Source organism: Neofelis nebulosa, chromosome 2 (assembly GCF_028018385.1).
Source record: "Neofelis nebulosa isolate mNeoNeb1 chromosome 2, mNeoNeb1.pri, whole genome shotgun sequence".
NCBI lineage: Eukaryota > Metazoa > Chordata > Mammalia > Carnivora > Felidae > Neofelis > Neofelis nebulosa.
Genome location: NC_080783.1, coordinates 45852264 through 45878448, shown reverse-complemented (window position 1 = coordinate 45878448; position 26185 = coordinate 45852264). Strand labels below are relative to the sequence as shown.

Here is a 26185-nt window from a genome sequence, read left to right as displayed (position 1 = left end):
CAAACTTTTATTCCTGAGCTCCAAATAAGAGCTGGTATTTCTATAGCTAGAGATTATTTAGTGTTTTTGACTTAAGAGAATCACCACATATTTCTGGTTTATCTATCTAAACTTGTACAACCTTTATAGGTTGGATTTGAAGGAAGTTTTAATACAAACAAAACTCACAAATGTCCTTAGGTATATAAATACTCAAATGTAAGATGTAGAGCTCAAATAATAACCAACTTGGGGAAAAATAAAGTTGTGAAATAAATACTGAAAATAAAACTCTGAAAACATTTAGGCTAAATTCATATGTGTTATACTTTGAAACAGACATTTTATTATCACAGTTTACTCAACCATGAAAAACCAGTTGCATTTCTCTTTTTATCAATAATACTACCGAGATTTTTAAGGGCAAAGACAGTGATAATTAGTGTCGTGTTGCCTTTGTGGGTGATTTTAAAATGGATTTTCATTTCCAAGCCAGTATGTACACAATGGGAGGTACTTGTTGTTTTATCCTTTAAATAAATGGCAAGTAAAGAATACCACAACACTTTACTTTACACTATTGGAAATAAAATGGATCTAATATGTTCAAAGGAATTTCACAAAACGAAAACCATTGACATGACAAAAGCGTGCATTTAATTTGATGCTTTGCAGAGATACATGACTAAAGTTGCGTGCATGGCTTGTCCTTTGGGATGGTCCCAGCTGTTTATTTTTAAAGAAAAAATAAAAATGGAGCCAACAAATGCAATTAAGGGGGGAAAAAACCTTGAGACACAAGGGGACCTACATGTTCTGGTCTAAGAAACATGCAAGTATCACAAAACATTCCAGATACAGTATGACAGATGAACAATGAAAAGGCACTGGAACAATGCTCCTTCTTTCAGAAATGGGAAGTCTAACAGTTATTTTTTCACAAATGGTATTGGTGAAACCATCTTTATTTTTAAAAAAATTTATAAAAGGAATTTTAGCACCATCATTAGAGGAAAAATAATAATACATTTTAGCCCTGCCTATCTCCAGTCTTGGAATAATAACAGAAGCATAGCACCTTTTAGTATCTAAAATATAAACAAGAATAGTAAGTCCATCCCAGCTTCTAGAGATGAGGTAGCTCATGCTAAGAAATGTTGGGTCACTTTTCCTATGAGAGTTCAAAGGCCAAATGTTCTACTTCCAATCATCACATTTGATTAGAGTCAGCTCCACCACTTGAGTTTCTAAATCTTTTTCTTCATTATAGCCTTCAGGATGATGAGATTGTACATGTGGAAGACTCTCGACTTTGGGTCCTGGACATATGTTTATAAAGTTGTACATGTAAATTATTTTTCATTCAATGTCTTCTTAAACAAGAAAGTGCAAATGTATTCAATGGTATATTCATGGTAACTTCTATCTATATTGATAGACTGAGTCAAGAGGGAAAGGTACCTTTAAATTTGAATGAGAAAAAGTCTGAACTTACCACCCTTTACAAAAATTTCAGATCACTTTGTTTTCCAGAAATTCCAATGAATGTATAGTATTTAAAAATTCCATTTAATACAGTGAGAAATTGATGGGGTTTTTTTCAAGTTCTCTTTGAAGAGTCCCTACGGTAGTTACACGATCTCTAGACATGCATGTGGGTTTCAATCACAAGGGTAAACATTCTGATTTCATTTTTAATTGATAATTTGGGAATGAGAGGTCACAAAAGGGCACTACTTTGTATTTTTCAAACTACAGTCAAGTGAAACAAACATGTGTTGTGGTTTTACATACCCCACTCCTTAAGCTACCTGCCAGGAAGAAGAATTTTCTCATAAATACTAAGCAACTTTGTCATTACATTGAAATAAATTGAAGAAAACGGAGATTCATTTTATTCAATCAGTTTACTTTTTTAAAAGGTGGTCAATGTCATTGGTCGTCTTAAACCTAAACTGCTGTATTGAAAACTATTTTAAATCAATTAAAACTTGAGGATTGTAAGTAAAATAAATATTCTGAAGGATAAGGAGGCCAGGCACTTAAGACCATATATACAATGCTGATGCAGGATCAGCCATTACTTCAAGAGTCTCAGGATCAGCTTCAAACAGTCAAAATTCTTGTGAATGGTGGTGGTCATTGATGGTGGGGGTGGTGCTCATTGTCGATGTATCTTGGCTTGCTTTACACAAAACAAACTGGCCCAATTTCGATGCCAAATTCTTGGTCTGTGCTGCCAACATCCACAGGGGCAAGATCTATGATGGGCAAGCGTGCCACATTCTGTGTTCTATATTCAAAGATGGTCTTGCCCACATTTCCATTTCGTTTCTAGAATTAAATGGTGCAACAGGTTAATAGTATATACAAATTATTCCAAAGATGTTAGGCATAAACTTCCAAGCCAAACTTGATAATGTGAAAGCAATTTCTTTTAGTGCACTACTTGAAATTAAGAGCACTGTTAATATCAAGCTGTACTGGCATAGCTGGAGGCATTTCTTACATACTTTAAATTGAGAAAATGCCTTTTGTTCTTTTGCAGCTTCCCAAATGGTCACTAACAACAAACTGTGAAAGCCTTTTTTGCTTTTCACAAATGAAATAATTCACCATGAAATATTTTCCTTTTTTTATATCTATATATACAAATGGGGAGACATACAAATCAGTGAAAAATACAAGGAGTATCTCAGATTGATTATCTGTTTTAGAATCAAGGAATTTTAAGCATGTAACTGAGCTGAAATAAAGTGACTTGCAGGAGAACCAAAGTGCGTTTGCAGAAGAGCTGGGTTGAATCCCAAGGATCCAGTCCTTTGTTAATTATCGTATTAAAACTTCTACCATGCTTCATGTACTAATACACATTCACATTTATGCTAAAGAGTATAAGTGAAGCTATACTAAGCTTCACTAAGCTATACTATACTATTCACTATAGCTACACTAGCTATAAAAAGTATAAGTGAAGCTATTATACATAATCATATACTGGGTAAAATTGCCCCCACTTCTGCCAATGCAGCATTTTTAACAAAATACATTTTTACTCAACCAGATCAATATATAGATTAAAAGTACTTACAGAGCAAGTATCTTGAAGAACTATGTATCTGAATCTAACATTTCCCTCTGCTTTGATTTCCAAGTCATTTGACCCTTTGAGAACCACAGCTTTCTTGAGGTTTTTGGCTTGATCATCCATGTATCCTACACTGTTTTTACAGATGTAAGTAATGTTCTGGGAAGCTTCTTTTGATAAAAGGCGCAAGAAGGTCATTTGAGTAATGGCTGCATTAGGTGACCGATGGTCTCCATAAACAAACTAGAGAAACAAAGAGTCTTTGTTATAGGAAACACTGAAAGGTTTTAATAAGTGCTGTGTGTGTGTGTGTGTGTGTCTGCGTGTCTGTGTGCATGTGTGATTTCAGACATCAATTTTGAAGAGTATTACTTTTATTCTTTCATATAACAACATACTCTACCTATATATAAAAATATTTTAAAACTTCTATGAATACTCACAAGGGAGAACCTCTGTCTTTATTACCCCAAACAAAAGGTAATGAAATCAATGACAATTACAACTCACTAGAGAAAATATAAGTATTTTAGAAATCTGCTTCTGTTTAAAAAAATCTTGCGTATTGCTTTTTAGAAGTTATACCTGAGCACTAGCTCAATCATGTATCAAAAATAACTCACTGTCCTTATTGCTAATTATAATAAGAATTGGAACTTAATTTTTTAAACCCACTGTTACATACTTACAGGAAATATGAATTACAAGCTTTCTATCAGCTAACAAAAACAGATAATCAAAAAAATTTGAAACATAAAGAACCTTCTTTTCTGCTCTTCTCTTTTAAGCTCTATTTTCACAGCTCCTATTTAAGCCTTTTACATAGTATATTGACTAAATTACATTTCAATTGGGTGTATTTAAATGTTAAAATTTCCTACCCATTAAATAATTGTAGATTCTAGTATATCCTGTACACACCTATAATATCTCATTATGTTTACTAGTAACATGAATTCTGAGGAAAGGTCAGAAGCAGAGTTGAGAAGAAAGTTTCAGAGTTAGGCTGCCATAAAGAGATCCAGAATGAAATATTCTTATTATAATAGGAAATGGCAAGGCTGGTTGAGAATCTAAATACAGGACCATGAAAGAGACATAAAGGAAAAATATTAATAAATTCATATGCAGTTGACCATGAATAACATGGGTTTGAACTGCATGGGTCCACTTACACATAGAATTTTTTCAACATACACAGTACAGTGCTGTGAATGTATTTTCTCCTCCTCCTGAGTTACATTTTCTTTTCTCTAGCTTACTTTATTCTGAGAATAGAGTATATAATCCATATAACATACAAAATATGTGTTGATCAACTGTTTACGTTATTGGTAAGTCTTCCAGTCAACAGTAGGCAATTAGTTGTTAAGTTTTGGGGGACTCAAAAGTTGTATGCAGATTTCTGACTGCACAGATTTTTGACTGATTTTTGTCCCTAACCCCTGTGTTGTTCAAGGTTCAACTGTAATTACAAAGACACCTTAAGTTTAAATAATACTACAAACTTTACAAAGTGATTTAATTATTAAAAATACTATTACAGTGATTATCTAATATTTATTTATAGCTTATCATGTACCAGATATACACAGAGACTGCAATATATTATCACTTTCACTTTAAAATTGCAAAACTGGGGGCACCTGGGTGGCTCAGTCAGTTAAGTGGCTGACTTCAGCTCAGGTCATGATCTCACAGTTTATGAGTTTGAGCCCCAAGTTGGGCTCTGTGCTGACAGCTCAGAGCCTGGAGCCTGCTCCGGATTCTGTGTCTCCCTGTCTCTCCTCCGCTCCCCAGCTTGTGCTCTCGCTCTCTCTCTCTCTCTCTCTCTCTCTCTTTCTCTTTCAAAAATAAATAAACATATAAAAAAATAAAATAAAATAAAATAAAATAAAATAAAATAAAATGGCAAAACTGGGGCGCCTGGTGGCTCAGTAGGATGAGCAACCAAGTCTTAATTTCGGCTCAGGTTATGATCTTATGGTTCATAGGATCAAGCCCTGTGCTGCGCTGTGAGCATGGAGGGATTCTCTCTCTCTCTCTCTCTCTCTCTCTCTCTCTCTCTCTCTCTCTCTTCCCCTCCCTGTTCATCCTCTGTCTCTCTCACAAAATAAATAAATAAAACTTTTTTAAAAATGCCAGAACGAGGTTCCAGAAGGTTAAGTGACTTCCTGAGGTCACAATGTCAGCAAGAGATGCAGGTACTTGTCACCAAGGTCTCCTGACACTAAGGATAATCCCTGTCTTTCAACTCTGGCAAGATCCCTTTAGATATACTCCACAATCAGTGTCACATGCATTAAAGGAACTAATATTAAAAATAGTTACTTTTCCACATTCCAAGCAAAATTTGTCATGCAAAATTTGTTAATATAATTTATAGTAAAATTTGTTTATGCAATAATAAATGTGGTCAAAAATAATAGCATAATCCTAAATAAAGAAAGTACAATAAATAATGAAAAGCAAAGAATACCATTTTAAGTAAGCATATTAAATTACCTGAGATCCTCTATTCATATCAAGACCATACCAAACAGGCTTATGGTCAGAAGATTTGCTGGCCCACCAGGTTTTACGAGGCACACTGGATGGGTTTGCTGAAATACATGTTTCTCCTGTTTCCATGTTGCAGTAAACTTTGATTGCATCTTCAGCAGATCCCTGGTTAGGATCAATCCAGTACTCACCTATTTTCCAAAATAAAAATATTAGCCACATAAAGAGAATTTCAAGCATGATTATGAGTCTCTAGAAGAATTAACAGAGGGTTTGAAAATATGAATTCACTGATTAAGGACTTTTTTAAGAAAGAGTGTCTCAGTTAAGAAAATACTCTGCAGTTAAGGAAAAAGTAACGGGTACACATCTGAGTCCTTTCTACACAGGAAGCACTGTTCTAAGGCACTTTGCCAAATCATGTGCTTAAGGCTCAACATATACATGGGAAGGAAATATCATAATCCTCATTTTATAAATGAGAAACCTCTACCAAAAAGAGATAATCCACCATAATTAAGTGGCTTTGCCAAAATGAATGTGTTCTCATGAAATTTATAAGGATAATATTTTAAAGCAAACTATAATTGGAATGTAATAAAATAACATATTGTGAAAACTATGAATAAAATAAGTAAATGAGTTGAAATACAATTAGAATGCTATAAATTATCTCTGTAACTACATGAAAATGGATCATAGAATATGTCCTCTTTTGTAATACTTATCATCTTATCTTATAATTTTTCATGTCACTGACTGTCCCCACCACTAAAGCATAAATTCTGTGATGTTTGCCATTTTGCCTTTTGTGTCTGTCTGTAAGTAGAGAGTCAATCAAATATTTTGGGATGCAGTCGAGAACACAATGGGAAACAATGGACTTTGCTCAAATGGGCACGTGTGTACTCACCGCTCTGCTTTGCAGAATGGCAAAGCTTTAAATCATCACAAGTCCGGGCTGGATGCTTTTTAGAGCCATCAGGGCTGCGCATAGTTTCAATCTGACTACTGAGTGACTTCAGGGTAGCATGGACCCCTGGGTCAGTTTTGTTTTTCTCATCAGGAGCCGCCTGATCTTCAGTAAACTCTGGAAGTGGATCTGGCATGCTCTCATCGTAGTGACCCATGATATCCCCAAGAGCAGCGGTAAGGTGGCCGGGGGGACCCGGGGGACCAGGTGGACCAGGCTCACCAGGAGGACCCTAATTTTTAAAAAACATCAGAAATACAGTTAATATATTTTTTTGGTTTTTGTTTTTCAGCTGGACACAATGGCACTGATGGGACTTGGTGCATAGGGAGTTACACGGCTATACTGCAGTCTGATGGCACTGACCGATCTATGACCTCATGACCTTTTAATAAAACTAGATGGCTCTGGCCTGCCAACCTCTAACTTCCTAAGGATGAGAAATGATGTGTAACTTTTATCAGACAACATTATCTGCAAGTCAGCATCTGAGATCAATAAAAATCAAAGTGCAAAACATTTGCTCTTAAAGATACAATATATTTTGTGTTAAGAATGTATAGATATGTATATTCATTTCCACACTATTTGGGGCAAAGCACAACTAAAACGTTTTAAAAGGATTTATGGACACAAGCCGGAAAAGGAGATGTAAAAGAGTTGTGGGTGCTAGTTCTTCAAGACCTCATATCTCTATCAAGGACATACCCACAAGAAACACTCACAGAAGAATTCTCCCCGTCTTCCAATTACAGGGGAAAGTATAGAAAGTCGTTTTATGTGCATTAATTGGTGTGTAGATCAAAATTCTCTGTACTAAACAAAACTGGAGGAAGTTCTCCTTAGCCTTTTTATCAATAAAAGTAAACAGCTCTCTCTTTCTCTCTCTCTCTCTTTTTTTTTTTTTTTTTTTTTTTTTTTGGTGCCAAACAAGAACTATTGGAATAGTAGGGAGATAAGCACAAAAAGTTTCAGGGGCGTGGAAGTGGATCCTTGCCATCAATCCTTACTGCAATTTCCCAAGGAAGAGCTCAGTGACTTGAGAGAATCAGCTGACAACCGGAAGAGATGTGGCATCCATGTCTCCTGTGGGGAGCACAGTCCTGGCAGTCAGAGGGCTGGAGCTCTGAACTTGCCATGCCACTCATCAAGTGGCTCTGGACAAGTTGCTTCACCCTTCAGTGCCAACCCTGCTTCATCCTCAACAGACTGTTAAACCGTTTTTTCTTTCTTTCTTTTTTTTTTTCCCCCAGTAAGGTCATATCATGATTCTATGCATTCCTTTCTGATAAGGAGGGGAAGAGTTTTTTGGTTTTTTTGTTGTTTGTTTGTTTGTTTGTTTGTTGTTTTTTCTATTAAGCACTGCTGACCCACAGAATAAAGTCAAACAAGAGCCACATAAGTCAGAGGTATTCCAAATCTGTAGCTGTTCTTCATGCACAGAGAAATAAATAGGAAATATTCCTCTTGACCATAGAAAAAATAAGGTTATTCCATTCATATAATAAATAATAAATATTTAATTTAATGATAATACCAGTAAAAGGAAGAGACAGGATAAGGAGGGAAAGGTAAATAAGACCAGAGAGGAAGAAACACCAGAGAGGGATGCAAAACTCATATACATACATGCACACAAATATACATGTGCATGGCAGATATATGAGGATGTTTCCCGAATTCCTGCTGTCTCCCAACTTCATATTGTTGGAAATTTTTTCAAAAAAGTTTTAATTTAAATCCTTTCTAAATGTCATTTTCAATAGAGAAAAACTTTAATTTCATACTTTCCCCTTTCTAACATTTCCATGAATGACTATATTTATCAAATCTCACATTTAGCATATTGCCATTGAAAGCAAAGCAACATTTTCATAATTTTAATTATAATTGCTCTTTTCTCTCCTTGATGTCACATGAAGTCAAGTTACATTTGGTAGCTTGGACTCTAATTTTACATACTCTGAATAATCGGTATTAAAATATTTGAGTTACTTAGACAAGCTCTTGTGTGACTTTTAGGTTTGTTTTCAGAGTTCCTTAAATCTCTCGTCCATCATGCTGCACAGATGTTCCCTGGATAGAATCTAAGCGATGGGAACCAATAGCATCACCTGCATGCAAACCCCTGTGATTACCTCAGGTCCTGCTTCTCCGACACTGCCCCGCACACCAGGAGGCCCTATAGGCCCCAGTGGCCCAGGGTTTCCTTCTTTACCTGAAGGACCAACTGGGCCTGGAGGACCCTGCCAGAAACAAAGACTGTATTTTAGATTCTATGAAGAACATGTTTACAATGACCATCTAATCAAAGAATTATTTTCCTTATGGAGTTGTCACAAAGGTTTCTCATGCATATTCCTAATGACTAGTCAATAGAGTTCTGGCTCTCTAATGTTCCCTGTTTCATCACACATGAACTCTCCATCATACAAGCTGCTCAAAGCATTCAGCTTTGGTTTTAACCAGCATTCAGTTAAAAACTTTAATGGACTGTTATCTACTTTTTTTGGAAGAAGGCTGTTTCATCAAATCTCATATATTGGAAAGTTAATTAAAAACTTAATTAACTTAGGACTAAGAAAATGACAGAAGTTATAGGGATTGATATAAGTTAAATTTGTGTGTATCCCCCAGGATCTCATCACATCTCAGTGTTATGTATGATTTGTTTACACTGTATTTAGACATAGCAGAAATTCTTTCCAATGATTTTTAAAAATAATTATGTATCAATTGTCTTATGACATTAATTGGAGGCATATTGGAGGCTTATTGGAGGCAGGATTAACACTAATGTAGAATTTTTAAAAGTTTCAAATATTGGTTTCATTTTATGATTTGCTTCCAAATTAGGCTTATGCAAACTCATACTTTCTGGGAAAGTATCTCACTTACTTAAAGAAAAAAAAACATATCCAGCCTCAAAATCTGTTTCTACTTCATGGTAAGTCCTATTATATATTCTCAAAGAGTACAAATGTAATGGAAATTTCTATGAACACAGAGTAAGAAAATGAAGTAACAGATGAGTATATGCACACTAGGTACTTCATGGTTCCATAAAGTAATATGTCATATTTCAGAATATTTTTACACAAAGGTAATTGCTGAATGGTTTGTCTCATGTATTTGCTTCCAACTGCAGACAGCCTGGGCCTGACTCCCGCTTCAATGCCATGAAAATGATACTGAAGCCCAGGCATTTTGTTACCAACAGCATTATTATTTACATCAGCAACCTACTAGGTTTCGTTACTTACTCTAGGGCCAAATGGTCCAGGAATTCCAGCACTGCCTTGTTCACCATTTGGACCCTAAGTAGGAAAAAGTAAAAAATGTTGCCAAAATATTTACACCTACATTTTGCCATTCTCAGCTTTTAAAAATGTGCTCTCATTGACTTTAGCAGCATACGCTAATTTCTTAAAGTCTTCAATCTCTATGATGTATACATAAGTTGACTAATACTAAACTGTAGGAGTAAGGGAACATATATCCTGACATATATACATATTGGCAAATTATAATGGGCAACTGGGTAATTAAATATTCATCAAGATATGCTTCAAAATGAAAATAAGATACAAAAAGTCCAACCATTTTATAGACAAATAAATATTCATGTCAAGATACCTGTGTGTTTTCATATAGCAGGCAAATAATACTTCAAGGAATAACTTACGGGAGGTCCAGGAAGACCCTGAAGACCAGTGAAACCTCTGTGACCCTTCTGACCTCGGTCACCTCGGTCTCCATGATCACCTTTGTCACCTCGAGGTCCTTGAGGTCCCTAGAAATAGGGTCATGGAATGGATATTGCTTGTTAAGATTACAATTTACTACGATTTTAATTTTTACAATTGTATTTAGTACAATCTTGCAGTAGTCCCCCCTTATCTATGGGGGATAAGTTCTATGATCCACAGTGGATACCTGAGCACTATATATACTATATTTGTTCCTATACATACATACCTATGATAAAATTTAATTTATAAATTAGGCACGAATTAAGAGATTAACGGTAACTAATAATAAAATAGAACAATTACAACAATATACTATAATAACAGTTATATGAATGTGGTCTTTCTGTCTCAAAATATCTTATTGTACTATATTCGCTGTTCTTCTTGTGATAATGTGAGATGATAAAATGCCTATGTGATGAGATGAGCCAGGTGAATGATGTAGGCATTGTGACGTAGTGTTAGGCTGCTATTGACCTTCCGATAATATGTTAGGAGGATTAATTGCTTCCTGACTGCAGTTAACTATGGGTAACTGAAAACCCACAGAGCAAAATAGGGGAGGAGGGACTACTGTATGAACTAACATAGTTACTTATAGAATTAGACCTAGAAGTTTTTGTCCTTTTTTCTCAAAAAATGAAGGTGATCGCTAAAAACATAAGATATATAATACTGCTTTCCTAATGATTCAGTTTTTTCAATGTTTATCCTGCATTACACTAAAATGATGTATTTTAAAAAAAATTTAATGTTTATTTTACTTTTTAGGGAGAGAGAGACAGAGTGCCAGCTAGGGAGGGGCAGCAAGAGAGGGAGACACAGAATCCAAAGCAGGCTCCAGGCTCTGAGCCGTCAGCACAGAGCCTGACACGGGGCTCGAACCCACAAGCCATGAGATCATGACTTGAGCCGAAGTCAGACGCTTAACCGACTGAGCCACCTAGGCATCCCATAAAAATGATGTATTTTTAAATTTGAGCTAACCTATCTGAAACATTTTCCAAATACTGTATTCCATATATTATGCTGATATCATTATGTAAAAATATTGCCACCATACATAGATCATAGATTCTTTTATCAATGTTTATTTATTTTTAAAAGACAGAAAGAGACAGAGCATGAGCAGGGGAGGGGCAGAGAGAGAGAGAGAGGGAGACACAGATTCCGAAGAAAGCTCCAGGCTCTAAGCCGTCAGCACAGAGCCTGAAGCGGGGCTCAAACTCATGCACAGAGAGATCATGACCTGAGCCGAAGTCGGACACTTAACTGACTGAGCCACCCAGGCGCCCCCGTAGATTCTTTTAAATTAAAACATGAGCTCTTATTCACTTATACTACCTCTAAGAAAGGAATGTTTATTAAATTTGCACATGTAGATACATTAACTGGATATGACAGCTGGGACTATATTAAGAAATTGGCCATATTTGAAAGTTGCTAAGAGAGTAGATCTTAAACATTCTCACCACAACAAAATAAAATTTGCAGCTATGTGAGGTGACAAGTCCTCGTTAAACTTACTGTGGTATTGTAGTGATCATTTCACAATGTATACCTACATCAGATCATTGCGCTATGCACTTTAATAATGCCAATTATATCTCAAACTTGGGGGAAATACAAAATTGGCAGTCTTGTTCAAACAAATGTCAGAAGAATATTATCATTAAGCCACTCTCCTCTAAAGAAAATACAGTGAAATACTTGTTATCCTTATATCTGCAATATCTGTACCCAAATCTATCAATCCCAATCCTGAGAAACTAAAGAAAAAGCAATAATAAGCATCTTATTGTGGGATAAAAGCTGTGCCTAGAGAAGTGGGAATGAACAGATCAGTCTGATCAGTCTTGGGCCACCCTTTTATTTGGTTGTTTTTGTTTGTTTGTTTGTTTGTTTGTTTGTTTGTTTGTTTTTTAAGTCTTAGGAAATAGAAGCAGCTCCAGGGGTCCAGTGGTTCATGGTAAATGGCCAAGAAGCATAGGGTCACGTACTATATAGCAACAGCTTCTGCTCTCTTTAGTTTTCCTAAAGACCATTCAAACTGTCAGTCTGACTTCAGAGAATGAAAAATATCATCAAATAGACTGGCTCTCAGGTTAATTTTTCTCTGAATATTTCTTGTTCTTATTTTTTTTGGTTCTCTCTCCCTCCCCCCCTTTTTTACATTTGTACATCCTAATTGTCAAACAGTATGTGAATCTTTTTATAATAAAATTAGTTCTCAGTTACTTTTACATATTCTATATAACAATACAAATTTAAATACTAAAATCAGCCTGAATGCTTTCATGTTAGAGAGGTTCTTTTATTTTGGGAATGCCCTAAAATTTTTTAAATGAAAATAAACTAAACCAGAAAACACCTACTTAAATTATTAGCTAAAATTCATTTAATCATGAAAAATAAATCACGTTGTTTTTGTAACTAGTTAGAAAATCGTTCACTTGACATGCTATGTAACTATGAAATTTCCAGTCAGGCTCAAATCAAAGCTGAGAAATATGAGTTAATAACAGATCATGAATTTAGTCTATAATTTTTCTTCATCGATATAGAGATTAACTCATATAATGAGTGTCAAAGGAACATGGCCTATTAGACTGCCCATCAGACATGATTCATTCATTGTAAAACATTTATATAATAATCATTAACCTGGAGGCAACTGCAAATAGCAAAAAGATCAGAACATGGGCAGGGTAGTCTAGCTGAAATTAAAACATATTTGGCTAGCACATTTCAAGTTTACAAAGAGATTTCAAACCCATTTTCTATGTGATTCTCAGAAAATCTCTGAGAAAAGGGCACTATTATTCCTATTATTTTGGGAGAAAACTGTGACTCTAAAAGTCTTCATTGATCACTGAAAGAATTAACAGTGAAACTCAGAGGACATGTGTTTGAATTATAGAAACAAATACAAATTCCTGAATATTAAATTAATATTTTTGTCCAAAGTTTGAAGAACTCGCTGATTTTCATTGATGAATCTTAAATTGTGCTTCTTCGGCAGTGTATTTTGTGTGAGATGACTTTTATTTTTAAAGAAAAACAGAGAACTTACAAGTAAACCACGTTTTCCAGTTCGACCAGGTGGTCCTATAGGACCCCGAGAACCCTAGAAGAAATTTTCACAAAAATTGGTATGTAAAAAAATATGCGTATACTATATAGATATAGGATTCACAAATATGTAAATTGTATATCTATGTGTGTACTCTTATGGCTAATTGATTAAAATCAAGCTAATGTCCTTAGGTATACAATGACACTTACTTAGTCCATTTATTAATTGACTTCACTGAATGAAGATCACCTTAGTCGACTATGGTAGGACATTACTTGCTTAAATTTAACACAATGCATACTTACTACATTTCCTATACATCACAACATTTTTAGATGTTGAAACTCAAAACATCAGGATTTTTGAATATGTATTAGAAACCAAATGTTTTCCATTAAGATTTAAAAAATTAAATCATAATTGGCTGTCATTCTTTGTATAGAGTGCTTAATCAAGTGCACGTGTATGATTGTATGCAGGCATACCTGTCGCTCACAATATGGCCTCCTGATATTTATAACTGTCAGTATGAAATTGACTCTCCTTACCGGATCTCCTCTTTGTCCTGCATCTCCTGGAGCACCGACAGGACCAGGAGTTCCAGGGGCACCCTGAGAGCCTGGCAGACCTGCAGGCCCAGGGTCTCCACGATCACCCTGATGAGAAGATCCATGGCATTATTCTTTCGATATTTATTCTAAAATAATGGCATTCTATATGCTCATGCTATTCATGAAAATAAACTATATACCTCTTTTAAAACTCATTTTTATTATCCAACTTATACTTTACTTAAATATTTTACTTACATTGACTTGTTAACCCCAATTTCAGATGTCCTCTCCCCCCTCACTCTCACCCTACTCCTCCTATAGTCAGGATTGCTGGAGCATAGCAGCGTCAGCTCCCGAATTTACGTGTTTCTTACACCAGCAGTCTTCAAGTGTATCCATTAACTTGGGGTAAACAGAGACTTTCCAGAGTGTGAAAGCTGAGAAAATTTCAAGGAAACCACTTTCTAGATTTTCATTTCCATAAGTGATATCTCAGAAAACTGATCTGAAGCATCCTTCCCTACTTCCTCTTTAATAATCACTCCTCTCCCATTTTATGAAAGAAAAAACAGACATTAATATCTGTCTGCAATCTTTTTATGATGCAATGCCCCCAAGGAATAAACACCTCAGGGCACAAAACTAAAGATTTTTCCAGAATTCATAGTTCTCTTGAGAATAAAGCAGAGATATTTGGAAAGAAAGAGGATGTTGCTTATTTTATCCAGGTGACCCAACTATGACAAGGCTCCAAATCTTATTGTCTCCTTAAGAAAGTCAGAGATGAGATTATTATTATTATATAAACAATGTTATATCATAATTATTTGACTTGAAAAATGGAGTCAGACCTATTTTGCTGACAGAAATTAAGTCTTATTGGACTGATTAGTTTGGCAACCAGGATAAACCTTGGCCATTAGGTTAGAGAATGGACATATAATACATTGAATAAGCTAAATCGGCAAATACAAGATTTTGAAAAAAATATACTGAAAGCACATACACATTTAGAATTTACCAGAAATTACTCCTTTTGCAACTATTTAAATTTAGAATTAAAATAAAATGTGATGACAACTTAAATTGTGCATAGGGTTTCACAGACTATCGAAATTAAACCAGGGAATGCATCAGAAAAATCTTTGAAGATTATTGCACTGCATAATGTATACTGACCAAGGGAAAAACCCAGGTGCCAAGAGAATTTGCATTCCCTGGCTTTATGGTAGATGAGGGGAGGGGCTTACTCCAAGAGTCCTCAAAGCTCCATACTCTAAACATGTTATTTAAAGCACAAATGTCCAGTGGAATAGGCATCGATCATATTTAAAGCATTTGAAAACTGACGTTCCAAAGATTTGTTCAAGACCTCATTGCCAGTAACTTAAGGAATTAAGATTCTACTTGAGGTCTGTCTGACTGCAGAGCCCATTCTGCTACATGATGAGCTCTCAGAATGAAAAGAGCCGTTGTGTCATAATAGACATTAGAGGAGGGATTGGAACTTCAAATAAAGTTGGTGATATTTTCAGTTCAGCAGTCATGGGATTTCAAATACATCATGAGATATATAAATATTTAGGTAGCCACATGGTTTATTTCCTCATGGGGCATTCACTTTAGGAGATGAGTAGAGAAATTTAGATGTCACACAACTCTATTTCTGCTTCCATACTTTTGTGAATGAGTTTGCAATTTAGACTACTTTATCTGTATCCTCATCCAGAACCTTCATGTTGCACCAACTATGAAAGCAATTTGCTTTCCCATAGTTAATAAGAAATGCCATCTCACTTTGCTGCATATTCAAATCTCATTTCATTTACAAGATCTATCTAAATTATGACATTAAAAAAAAGTAGCTACTATCAGAAAAATCAGGGCTGCCCCGAAGCTATGAAAGAAAAGGCAGATTTTACTCTTTAGTATTACAAAAATTTTTAAAATACATGACTGCAGATTTTCTAATTAGTGAAAATGCCCTTACACGTTCTCCAACAGCACCATCCCGTCCCGGAGTGCCATCATTACCAGCTGGACCCTATAAAGAATCATATTTGAAAAATGAGTTAACTGAGTAATGCAAAAAAAAAAAAATAATAACCCACCTAATTCCAATTGCCAGAAAAATTACAGCATGTTTTCCACTTCTCTTCTATAAACTATAAATTAGCACTTATGGAAATTTTAGTCAAAGAAAGTCTTCTGACATCTTTTCTATTACTTGGAATTGCTTGTAAAATTATTAACACATTCTTACTTTTTTGGGCCAACTTTAATACAGTTTTATTGAAGACATTGCATTTTCCACTTACAATACAGTGCTTATAAAGTGTAATGTTATTACCTTCCCTGTGCACATATTCCATATTGAAGCATGAAGAATGCCCAGTTATTTACCATGGCAGCTGAACTTTAAAACTACCATGGAATTTGCTACAAATTTGGGTCCTTCAGTGTCTTGTGTGGAACAATGCTGAATCTATGCTCAGGTTGGCTTAATGATCTTCTTCAATAGTGGGGCTAGAGGGGGGAGTGCCAGATGGAGGGAGGAACTCTACCAGCAGGAACCACCCACCCCCTCCAGACACTCCTGGCATGCCTCCTGCACTTAATCTAAATTCTTAATTTCTATTTTTTATTTTAAAACAGGGCAAGGGGGATCCTCAAATCCTTTGAAATACACAGGCAACAATTACATTCTTGCCATTTTATGTATTGTCTGTATTACCAGTGAATGGTTTTCCTTACTTTCATATCTTAAGTTTATCCAAACAATACCCTTAGAGTTTTAAAATAAAACAACTATGTTTAGACATTAAATAACTTGGTGAAATATATGTTCTTTATTATTTTTTTTCAGAACTCTGTTTTTATCATTTGACCAAAAACTGCTCTGAAAGGCATTGACTTTTTCAAGACAATGAGACACTGTCCAGGAATGGACTCATTAAAGCACTGTACAGAGGGGATTCCAACCTACAACTTCTCAAATCACCTTTCAAAAATTGATTTCCTCTCAAATGACACTTAGGGATCAGGACATGCATCATGTTACTTTAGAATGATAATTAAATAAAATTATCTTACTTCTCTGTTTTTGCAAGCTGCAATAGTTATATTAATCCTATCACCACAGAACTTGGCAATTTTGACAAATACGCCATTATAGAATGGAATAACAAGGAAAAAGATTAATGGACATGTCCTTTCCCCTTCAAAATAATTTGGCAACAGCCTAAATCAACTAAAATACTTGGCTCTAGACTAGATGAAGGGTCAGTGCAAAGTACCAGTCTTATTACCTTCTGTTTTTGTCATCATTTAGTCTACTTTCCTGGGAAATAAAGGACATCAAATAACAACACTAAGAAACTTCCTTCACATCACATGTGCAATGAATTTCTAAATTTCTAAAATGATTTCTAAAACAAACAAACACACAAAAAAACTGTCCCCATGACACCCAGATAAGGAGAGGAGAGTTATTTTCATTGCAGCACTCACTTCCGGTCCAGGTTCCCCTACGGGGCCATTTGAGCCTGGGGGTCCCACAGGTCCAGGTGGACCTTTATCTCCGGGTGCACCAGTAGGTCCTACTTTTCCTGGTGTGCCCTGAAATCAAAGTATAAACATGTCAATGGCTTCTGAATAAATGTAAAAATGCCAGTTCACAAAAAGGCTGTGTTTTTTTTCAAATGGCACTTCAGTCCCTCCTTCTCCACAATGATTGTCCATTATCCCACAACATCCACGTCATTGTAGTACCTCCTTAGAGGCATGCTCGCTTATTATCACAGTCATTCTGACATATCCCAGTGACTAAAAAGCATCCTTTGCCATCAGTTCAGGTGTGTGGTTTGGATTCAAATGTGTTATATAGTCAGTTCTGGCTGCTCTAAAGGAATCTGCATTGCTGGTAAGACATGCTCATCCACATTCACTTCCACTTTGTTTACTCACTTTATTTCTGTATCCTGGCACTTTGATCTCACTATGGGGAGATTTTACTTCTGGGTTTGGCTCACTTCTTCTTCTTCTTCTTTTTTTTTTTTTTTTTTTTTTTTAGGGGGAGAGAGAGAGGGAACGAGCTGTGGAGGGGCATAGGGAGAGGGAGAGAGAGAATCTTAAGCAGGCTCCATGCACAGCATACAGCCTGACTCTGGGCTTGATCTCACAACCTGAGATCATGATCTGAGCCATAATCAAAAGTCAGACAACTTTTTTTCTTCTTTCTTTTTTCTTTTCTTTTCTTTCTTTTTTTTTTTTTTTTTTTGAGAGAGAGAGAGCACATATGTGCATGAGTAGGGTGGCGGGCAGAGAGAGAGAGAGAGAGAGAGAGAGAGACAGAATCCCAAGCAGGCTCCATACTGTCAGCTCAGAGCCCAACACAGACTTGATCTCACCAACCGTGAGATCATGACCTGAGCCGAAATCAAGAGTCAGAAGCTTAACCAACTAAGCCACCCAGGCGCCCCTCCTTGGCTTACTTCTGAAACAATAAAATATCCCCTAACTCCTGGTTTGCTGGATTCAGACCTCTATCCACATTCCCCCAGTTCCAAGGTCCCAGCAGTACATCTCCCTGTCTACATTCCATATAAAAACATTATTTCTTTTCCACAAGCATGTAAACTTTCAGCAGTAAAATTTAATTTCTTCAAAGCTAACAGTGAGTCAAACTTCTATCCACATCCCAGGGAATATGAAGTTCTTAGCACCCTCCAGGGAAAAGGAGATTACTTTCAGAGTCCATCTTTATAGCTCACCCCACTTTCACCTCCAATATTACTTTAGCTTAACTACTCTTCCCTTTGATGATTTATGAAAACTTACCCTCTGAACTGTGAAGTATGAATGTTTTTGTCAGGCATGTTTATTTAAAAAGCAGCTACCTACTCACCAGAGGAGATTATCCCCCTTCTTTAGCTCCATGGATATTTTTAATCTTTGAAGAAAGCTTTAGAGTCATCAAAAATCCAGATCCTTATTTGTCTACTTCTCTAGTCCCAGGGTTAAATAAATATATTTTTCAAAATTGTTGTAAGGTACTTAAGTAAAGAATTTGACATTCAAAGTCAAAGGTTTTTAAGATAGTCAGAATTTGTGTTTAAAAAAGACTTTAAATCTACTAAGCACACACTCACAATGATAAATTCTCTCTTCACAAATTATATAATCAGATAAAATATTGACCAACACGACCACTCACCGCTGGGCCTGGCAGGCCAGGCATGCCTCGCTCTCCACGCTGCCCTGGCATTCCGACAATTCCTCTTTGCCCAGTAGTTCCGGCTGGACCAGGGGGACCATCCGGACCCTAATTGTGAGGATAAACTATAATTAGAAATTCTCTGGGACTTCATAATAGATCACGGCTTTATAAATTTTTCAGTAGAAGAAAAAAATTCTCTGTTTCATAAAACCATATGATACATGAGTAGTCCTAATTTATACTTCACACAGAGCCTCTAACATTGTTTCAAGGTGAAAATGGCTCATTAGTTGCAAAGAAACATGAAGAGTGATGTGAATATTAATGGAATAAAAGAGATGCTATTCACGCAGATATTCTTCCTCTTTTTAAAAAGATAAAGAAAATTTTAAAAATAAAATAAATAATGACCTATCTAAACACATTAGTGTTGAGACATATAGATATTTAAATAAAATAATGTACTTTTTAAAAGTTTATTTATTTATGTTTGAGAGAGAGAGAGACACAGAGAGACAGACAGAGTGAGTGCACAGCACGTGGGGGAGGGGCAGAGAGAGACAGAATCCCAGGCAGTCTCCACATTGCCAGCACAGAGCCCTATGCAGGGCCCGAACTCACAAACCATATCATGACCCAAGCAGAAACCAAGAGTTGGATGTTTAACCGACTGAGCCACCAAGGTACCCCTAAAATAATGTACTTTTTAAAAATTTACTTTATCCAGCTCAGATATTTAACAAAGAATGTTTTCTTGTTTGGTTTTTGAACACCACATCCATTACTGTTATATTTTATACTTACACTTTTTTTCTAGAGCTGAGAATTGTAAATTAAAAACATATAGGGCATAAGGGTTTATGAAAGGACCCAGGTTAATGTATAGACAGCTTCCTTGTGGCAGTGTATATTATGGATTTCTATTGTAAATATCTCTATTCGAGGTGGCCTCGAACAAAGATGCGAAACTTACAGGTTGCCCATCTTCTCCTGGGTCCCCTTTGTCTCCTGGGCCACCAGGGGGACCTGCTGGTCCTCGATCTCCCACTCGCCCATGAGAGCCAGGGTCTCCACGAAGACCTGGGGGTCCCTCCTTCCCAGGTTCCCCTAAGGGCCCTGCAGGTCCTGGAGCTCCCTAGTATAAGACAGAAAGAAACCCGGGGTGGGGGGGGTGCAAAGTGGAAGACACATTAGAGGACTTGATGCTTGATGCAAAGGCCTCTCGGGTCCATTTTTCCTGTTAGATAATCAGTCATCCACTGGATTTAAATAAAATTAAACCAAACACAGCTGCAGATTCATTTCCCAGGATGAAATCTAAATTATTTGCAGACAATTACCTTTGAGTCAATACCAAAAGTGTGCTGAAATTAACTTGACTTTTCAAACTTCTTAAGGTTCTGCTCCATTAATAAATATATAACATTTAATTCTATCTGGCCTAATCTTGTAATGAAAGAATATCATTTATTTAACTAAATTTCAGAGATGCCGCCTAACTTAAGGAAATGATTATTAGCACACCATATTGTTAGTATTTAGTACCCAAATGGAATAATGGTAAAACATTGGGGCTAAAAAAGGACTTTTAAATGAGCTTTTCACTTAAAGATGATTAAAGATGAATTTACTTTGACAAGATACCAGTATGTATGAATTCTTAGGATAAGGGTTGTTTACATGGGTTAATCATTAAGAGATTAAATAAAAGAATGAAAAATAACTCAATATATATATATATTTCTATATAATGTGTACATATATGTGTGTTATCGTGTGTGTGTGTGTGTGTGTGTGTGTGTGTGATGGCTTCACTACTAATGATCTGAATTACTGAAGTGACTTACAGGAGGGCCTGGAGGTCCAACTCTGCCAGCAGAACCAGGAAACCCTGTAGCACCCTAGAAATATAATATCATATAAGACATTTTAAAATAACTATTAATTACATATTCTTTCTGGGATCTAGTTTTTCACAGGGATACTTAGGCCTTTAGATTCCCTTTCTTGTTGTAAACAATAAATTTATTCTTGTATCCTATACAAGAATGGATCAGAATTAATCGGTTGGAAAGATGCTATTTTTCTCTTTCTACCTTTATCTTGAACGTATACAAATGTGCGCAAGACTAGAACTAGAATCACATTAATATTTTGCATAACAGAGTTCTGTAAAGCAATTCCCTGTTATTCATTACCTACGTCTTCAATAGGTAATATATTATTTATGTTACATATGAGGTGGCTGGGTCTTCAAGATCATAAAACTAACTGTAACCCAGATCTCCATTTAAGTGCCCTTTCCATTACAGTTTGTTATCCAAGTAAAAATTTGTTGTTACAGCTTCAGATGAACTTTTATATGGTCACAAAGTGCCACGTATCTGTGACTAGCTGCATGTAACTCCCAGAGCTTCAAAGCAACTTACAGGTGGACCCTGAGTTCCTCGACCACCTTTTAGTCCAGGAACACCATTAGGACCCTATATAGAAAGACAGAAACAAAAGATCATTATAGTAAAGCAAAATGGGCTAAACACAAAGTCTAAACATTGGGTACTTGACTCAAGTTTTTGGTTTTTATTTTTCTTTTAACTTACATGAGGGCCTGGGGATCCTGCTAGACCTTGTGGTCCAGGTGAGCCAGCATCTCCCTTCTGCCCTGGCTCTCCAGGTTCACCTTTTACTCCAGGCTGCCCATCAGGACCCTATATTAGTTGTATAAATAAGCAACTGATTATAATACTTGTAGACAAGTTATTTCACAGTAATTATTACTAACATATCACTTAACCTTATATTGTAAAATGGTGCTTTGTGATCGGTATTAAAGCACAGAAGGAAAAATGTCCTCGTGGGATCTTTGAAGACAGTCTGAAAAAATAAGTTATCCCACCACATTTTTATTAAAACAAATAAGTATAGAATTTTAAATAGTGCGTTTTAGTGCCAGTCATGAAAAAAATGTATTGAAAATGAGAATATTGCCCAGAAACCTGTACACTTCCCAGAATCTTTAATATATCTTCAGTACATATCACAATGATGATTAATTAAATCTATTGCTATAGCAAGAGGAGTGCCCACTGTAAATTAGAGATATTTGGAAATTATACCTGAGGTCCAGCAAAACCAACAGCCCCAGTTGGGCCATTTTCACCACGAGAACCCTAGGATAAGAGAAGTATTATTGTTGTTTTCACACGTTATTCTAAATGGGAACAGTATTTAAAAATATAATTATATAAACTTGTAGGATCTTGAAATGTATATGTAGATGAATTAGACTTATTTCTTAAGGAAGACTTTTTTTTTTTCCAATGTTTTTTATTTATTTTTGGGACAGAGAGAGACAGATCATGAACGGGGGAGGGGCAGAGAGAGAGGGAGGCACAGAATCGGAAACAGGCTCCAGGCTCCCAGCCATCAGCCCAGAGCCTGACGCGGGGCTCGAACTCACGGACCGCGAGATCGTGACCTGGCTGAAGTCGGACGCTTAACCGACTGCGCCACCCAGGCGCCCCTAGACTTATTTCTTAAGGAAGACTCTTAAGGGTGAGATAGAGATAAGGGCCATATAGCAAAATTTCCAATGTCTGAAGTCTCAAAAAAGCTTAATTATTTGGTAAATGAACTGCTTAGTTGGGTTTAACAGATTGCATAAAAATTACAGACTGTTAAGTTTTTGAGTCTCCTATAAACACTGATAACTAGGAAGTTCTAAGTAGCCTGACCCAACAAGCAAGGTTTTATATAAACATCAATACAAAATGATGAATTGTTTTTCTGCTTAACCCCATTCTAAAGAACATCAAAATACTGTCACTTACAGGATTGCCACGGGAGCCGGGAGGCCCAACTAAACCTCGAGGGCCAGGTTCACCCTAGAAAGCAGATGTCAGATGGTTATTGTCCAAAGCAGGAACAAAACATAATACACCTGGGGGAAGCTGAGCCCTGTGTGTAGGGCAGACAGTGGGGGAGAACTCTGAGATGATCTGGCCCAACTACTACATATTAGGAAAGAGAAAACATTATGAGAAAGAGCCATCATCCAGACTCCATGATTCTGAGTCCACAAAATACCAATTTATGATACTACCTTTTCTCCAGTGGGACCTGCAGGACCTGGAGGGCCCAAGGGACCTGGAAGACCCTGTTAATGAATAGAACATAGGCATGTTGAGGAAAAGAATGAATGGAATTTCCCACGATTATACAAACATTCAAAGAAGGTATTATTTTGTGATTGCTTTAGTTGCCTTTGCAAAACATTGTCTACAACAAGTGATATAATCTGTATATTGTTAAGATTTTTCTAGTTACTCTAAAACAACTTCTGGAATTTTCTCCACAAAGTGTCTTAATCTCTTTCATCCATACATAATACAATACTGTGTTCAAACATTAGCTCTAAATTAATGTTATTTTTCCACAATATTTCTACGTTTCTTAGCCTATTTAATACTGAAATTTGCGAATAGATTGAAAACAAAACTTTTCTTCTTTTGTATAGGATACTGTATTCTTAAATTATACAAACAAAATATCACTCTATTTTATTTTTTTAAGTTAAATTCTGATAAAGCATTGAGTTTTCTGCACTCTCCTAAGATCACAAGGAGTGTGACTACCCAGCCACACTGAGGCTGAGTCCTTTAGGCTCAGATCTTAGGACGCTATCACATGGGGGTTCAAACCACGTCTTCTTGGTATGTGGTCACAATCTTTAAACTGCTTGACTGTATTGGAGGCTTTTCTAAAATGGGTTTTCTATCTGATATTTGTGCATTGCCTCTACATATGCAGCCTAAATATTCTTTTGTCTTTTAATTTTTGTATGTATTATGGAAGAAATTTAAAAAACAAAAAATTACTTCATGTTTTTATGCTCTTATAAGGACATAAGAAAACTGTGATCACATGTTCTCTAGATCTATAATGGAGCAATAATCTTTCAATAATCTCCCTAATCTATTTCCTTAAAGAATTGGATTAAATATGAGGATCACTTCATTAAATTCACATTTTTTTTCATGCAGAGAAAGCATGTTATTAATTTTTCCCCTTTACTGTGAGATTACAATAAATGGTCTGCTCTGCTTCCTCCCTAAAGCAATGTATTGTCATTACTAAAAATAAACCAGTCATTGCTTAAGTCCTGTTCCTATCACACTGCATTTTCAAAGTTAGTTCATAAAAACAATAGATACGTATTTCAGAATTCACCTTAAAATACAGTCAATGCAACATGCCTTCAAACAGTACTGCACTACTTTACTATGCACTATAGACCATCTATGACATAAAATACAAACAATATGCCAGATTTACCTAGAGCATTTTTGAAATATGAAGTTAAACATTAGAGTTAACTAAAAGGGAAGAAATACCTCGTGTTCATAATTCGCTAAATTAAGCGTGTCACGCTTAAGTAGATATTTAGAAGAATAAAAAGGGTTAATTACCGCTAAGACTAAAACTTGTCTGTATTTTACTTTTTTTTTATTAAAAGCTAATGTAAACAATGTATTAACAGTGGCTCAATGTGCAGCATCAATATGTTAATGATGGTTCGATGTGAGCTCTTTCTGTATGAAACAACTGCTCTTGCCAGGGCACAGCGTGACAACTAATAGCAAACCATGTCATCAAATATCAGAAATTACTCCAGGGACTGTTGAATGTCTGAGCTCTATCTTACATGAGAGAATCATGTCATTAATGTCTAAAAAATCATATTCAGTCTGTCCTGAGAATTGCAAATGCATTCTATTTTTGAGGACCTAAAGCTTATTAAAGGTCAATTTCTCACATGACATTAAACAATGCCTTGGTATCAACCATCTTTCTTTACATTTCACTTCTTCATTCTCTTTATTGATGAAAGAATTAATTCATTGGGCAGTAATTTTCTAATCCTTAAATATACAGTATATCGGGAAATATTTATCTCAACTTGGCTGCTCTGCAAAACTCTAAGTGCCTGCCCTGGAATGAAGTCTAGAACAGCTCACTAGATCAACACTTTAACAAAAATAAACACTGCATGAGAAATAAAAAGATGATAGAGAAAGATAAAGAGGGCCCCCCTGCTTAAAGCACTGGTCTCAGATGCACAGGAAAATGTGTTTTATTTCATTCCCTCAACAATGACTGCTTTTTGGCTTGCTCTAATTCAAAGTAAGCAAAATGAGTATCCATGATTTTTCAACATCAAATCTCAAAATTCATCATTTTCCAAATCCTGACTATTATAGAAACACAATGAACTTTATTTTGGAGAGTTCAGGCAAATTCACATAATAACGATAATACTGATTCCTTGCTTAGCTGGGAAAGGAGAGATTTCACTTACTCTTGCTCCGTCATTTCCAGCTGTGCCTTCAGCACCTTTCTCTCCTATGCCACCCTGGGAAAACACACAAAACACCATTATTCATTTAATTGTCTTTTTTCTCTCATTTGCATGGATGCTTCATGAGGGCAGGGGCTTATCCTTCCTGTTCATAGATAAATCCCCTTGGACCTAGAAAAGTGCCTGGCATTCTGCGTTCTGCATTCTGAAAGAAAGAAAGAAAGAAAGAAAGAAAGAAAGAAAGAAAGAAAGAAAGAAAGAAAGAAAGAAAGAAAGAAAGAAAGAAAGAAAAGAAGGAAGAGAAGGAAGGAAGACTGATTGACTTGTGACTCAGGATGGTAGAAGTAAAAGCCTGCCCAGGAAATCATTTTCAGTAGAAATGTAGAAAGTCTAAATGAATGAACTAAAAAAAAAACAGACTTACCCTGTCACCCTTGGGGCCAGGAGTTCCTGCGATTCCTCTTTCTCCTGGCATACCTTGAAGACCTGGTGGGCCTGTATCTCCAGGGGTCCCAGATGGTCCTGGACTGCCCTAAATAAACCAACAACAAGTGACCTCATCAATATAATATTAAAATTCAGCCACATTAAATTTCTCTTCTGGTAGGCCAAAAATAGTTGCATGTGAGCAATTTCATATGGTTCAACTTAGGCCTTACATTTTTCATTTGTGAAAATTGTCTCT

At 36.0% G+C, this 26185-nt stretch overlaps 1 protein-coding gene across 2 annotated transcripts in view; it reads right to left on the bottom strand.

Annotated features, from left to right (window-relative positions):
- Positions 1-613: 613 nt before the first annotated feature.
- The window catches only part of COL5A2 (collagen type V alpha 2 chain), a 193751-nt gene continuing 168179 nt past the window's right edge, over positions 614-26185 (bottom strand). For both annotated transcript variants that reach the window (XM_058711580.1, XM_058711571.1), the window contains exons 34-54: positions 25925-26032; positions 25501-25554; positions 23245-23298; positions 22973-23026; positions 22259-22312; positions 21743-21850; positions 21572-21625; positions 20990-21043; positions 20116-20277; positions 19140-19247; positions 17435-17542; positions 15915-15968; positions 13919-14026; positions 13368-13421; positions 10228-10335; positions 9806-9859; positions 8681-8788; positions 6483-6774; positions 5573-5760; positions 3071-3310; positions 614-2313 (exon numbers count right to left, since the gene is read on the bottom strand). In XM_058711580.1, the coding sequence (XP_058567563.1) occupies positions 2167-2313; positions 3071-3310; positions 5573-5760; positions 6483-6774; positions 8681-8788; positions 9806-9859; positions 10228-10335; positions 13368-13421; positions 13919-14026; positions 15915-15968; positions 17435-17542; positions 19140-19247; positions 20116-20277; positions 20990-21043; positions 21572-21625; positions 21743-21850; positions 22259-22312; positions 22973-23026; positions 23245-23298; positions 25501-25554; positions 25925-26032 (2271 nt within the window). In that variant the 3' untranslated portion in view covers positions 614-2166. The remainder of the gene's footprint in view (positions 2314-3070; positions 3311-5572; positions 5761-6482; positions 6775-8680; positions 8789-9805; positions 9860-10227; positions 10336-13367; positions 13422-13918; positions 14027-15914; positions 15969-17434; positions 17543-19139; positions 19248-20115; positions 20278-20989; positions 21044-21571; positions 21626-21742; positions 21851-22258; positions 22313-22972; positions 23027-23244; positions 23299-25500; positions 25555-25924; positions 26033-26185) is intronic.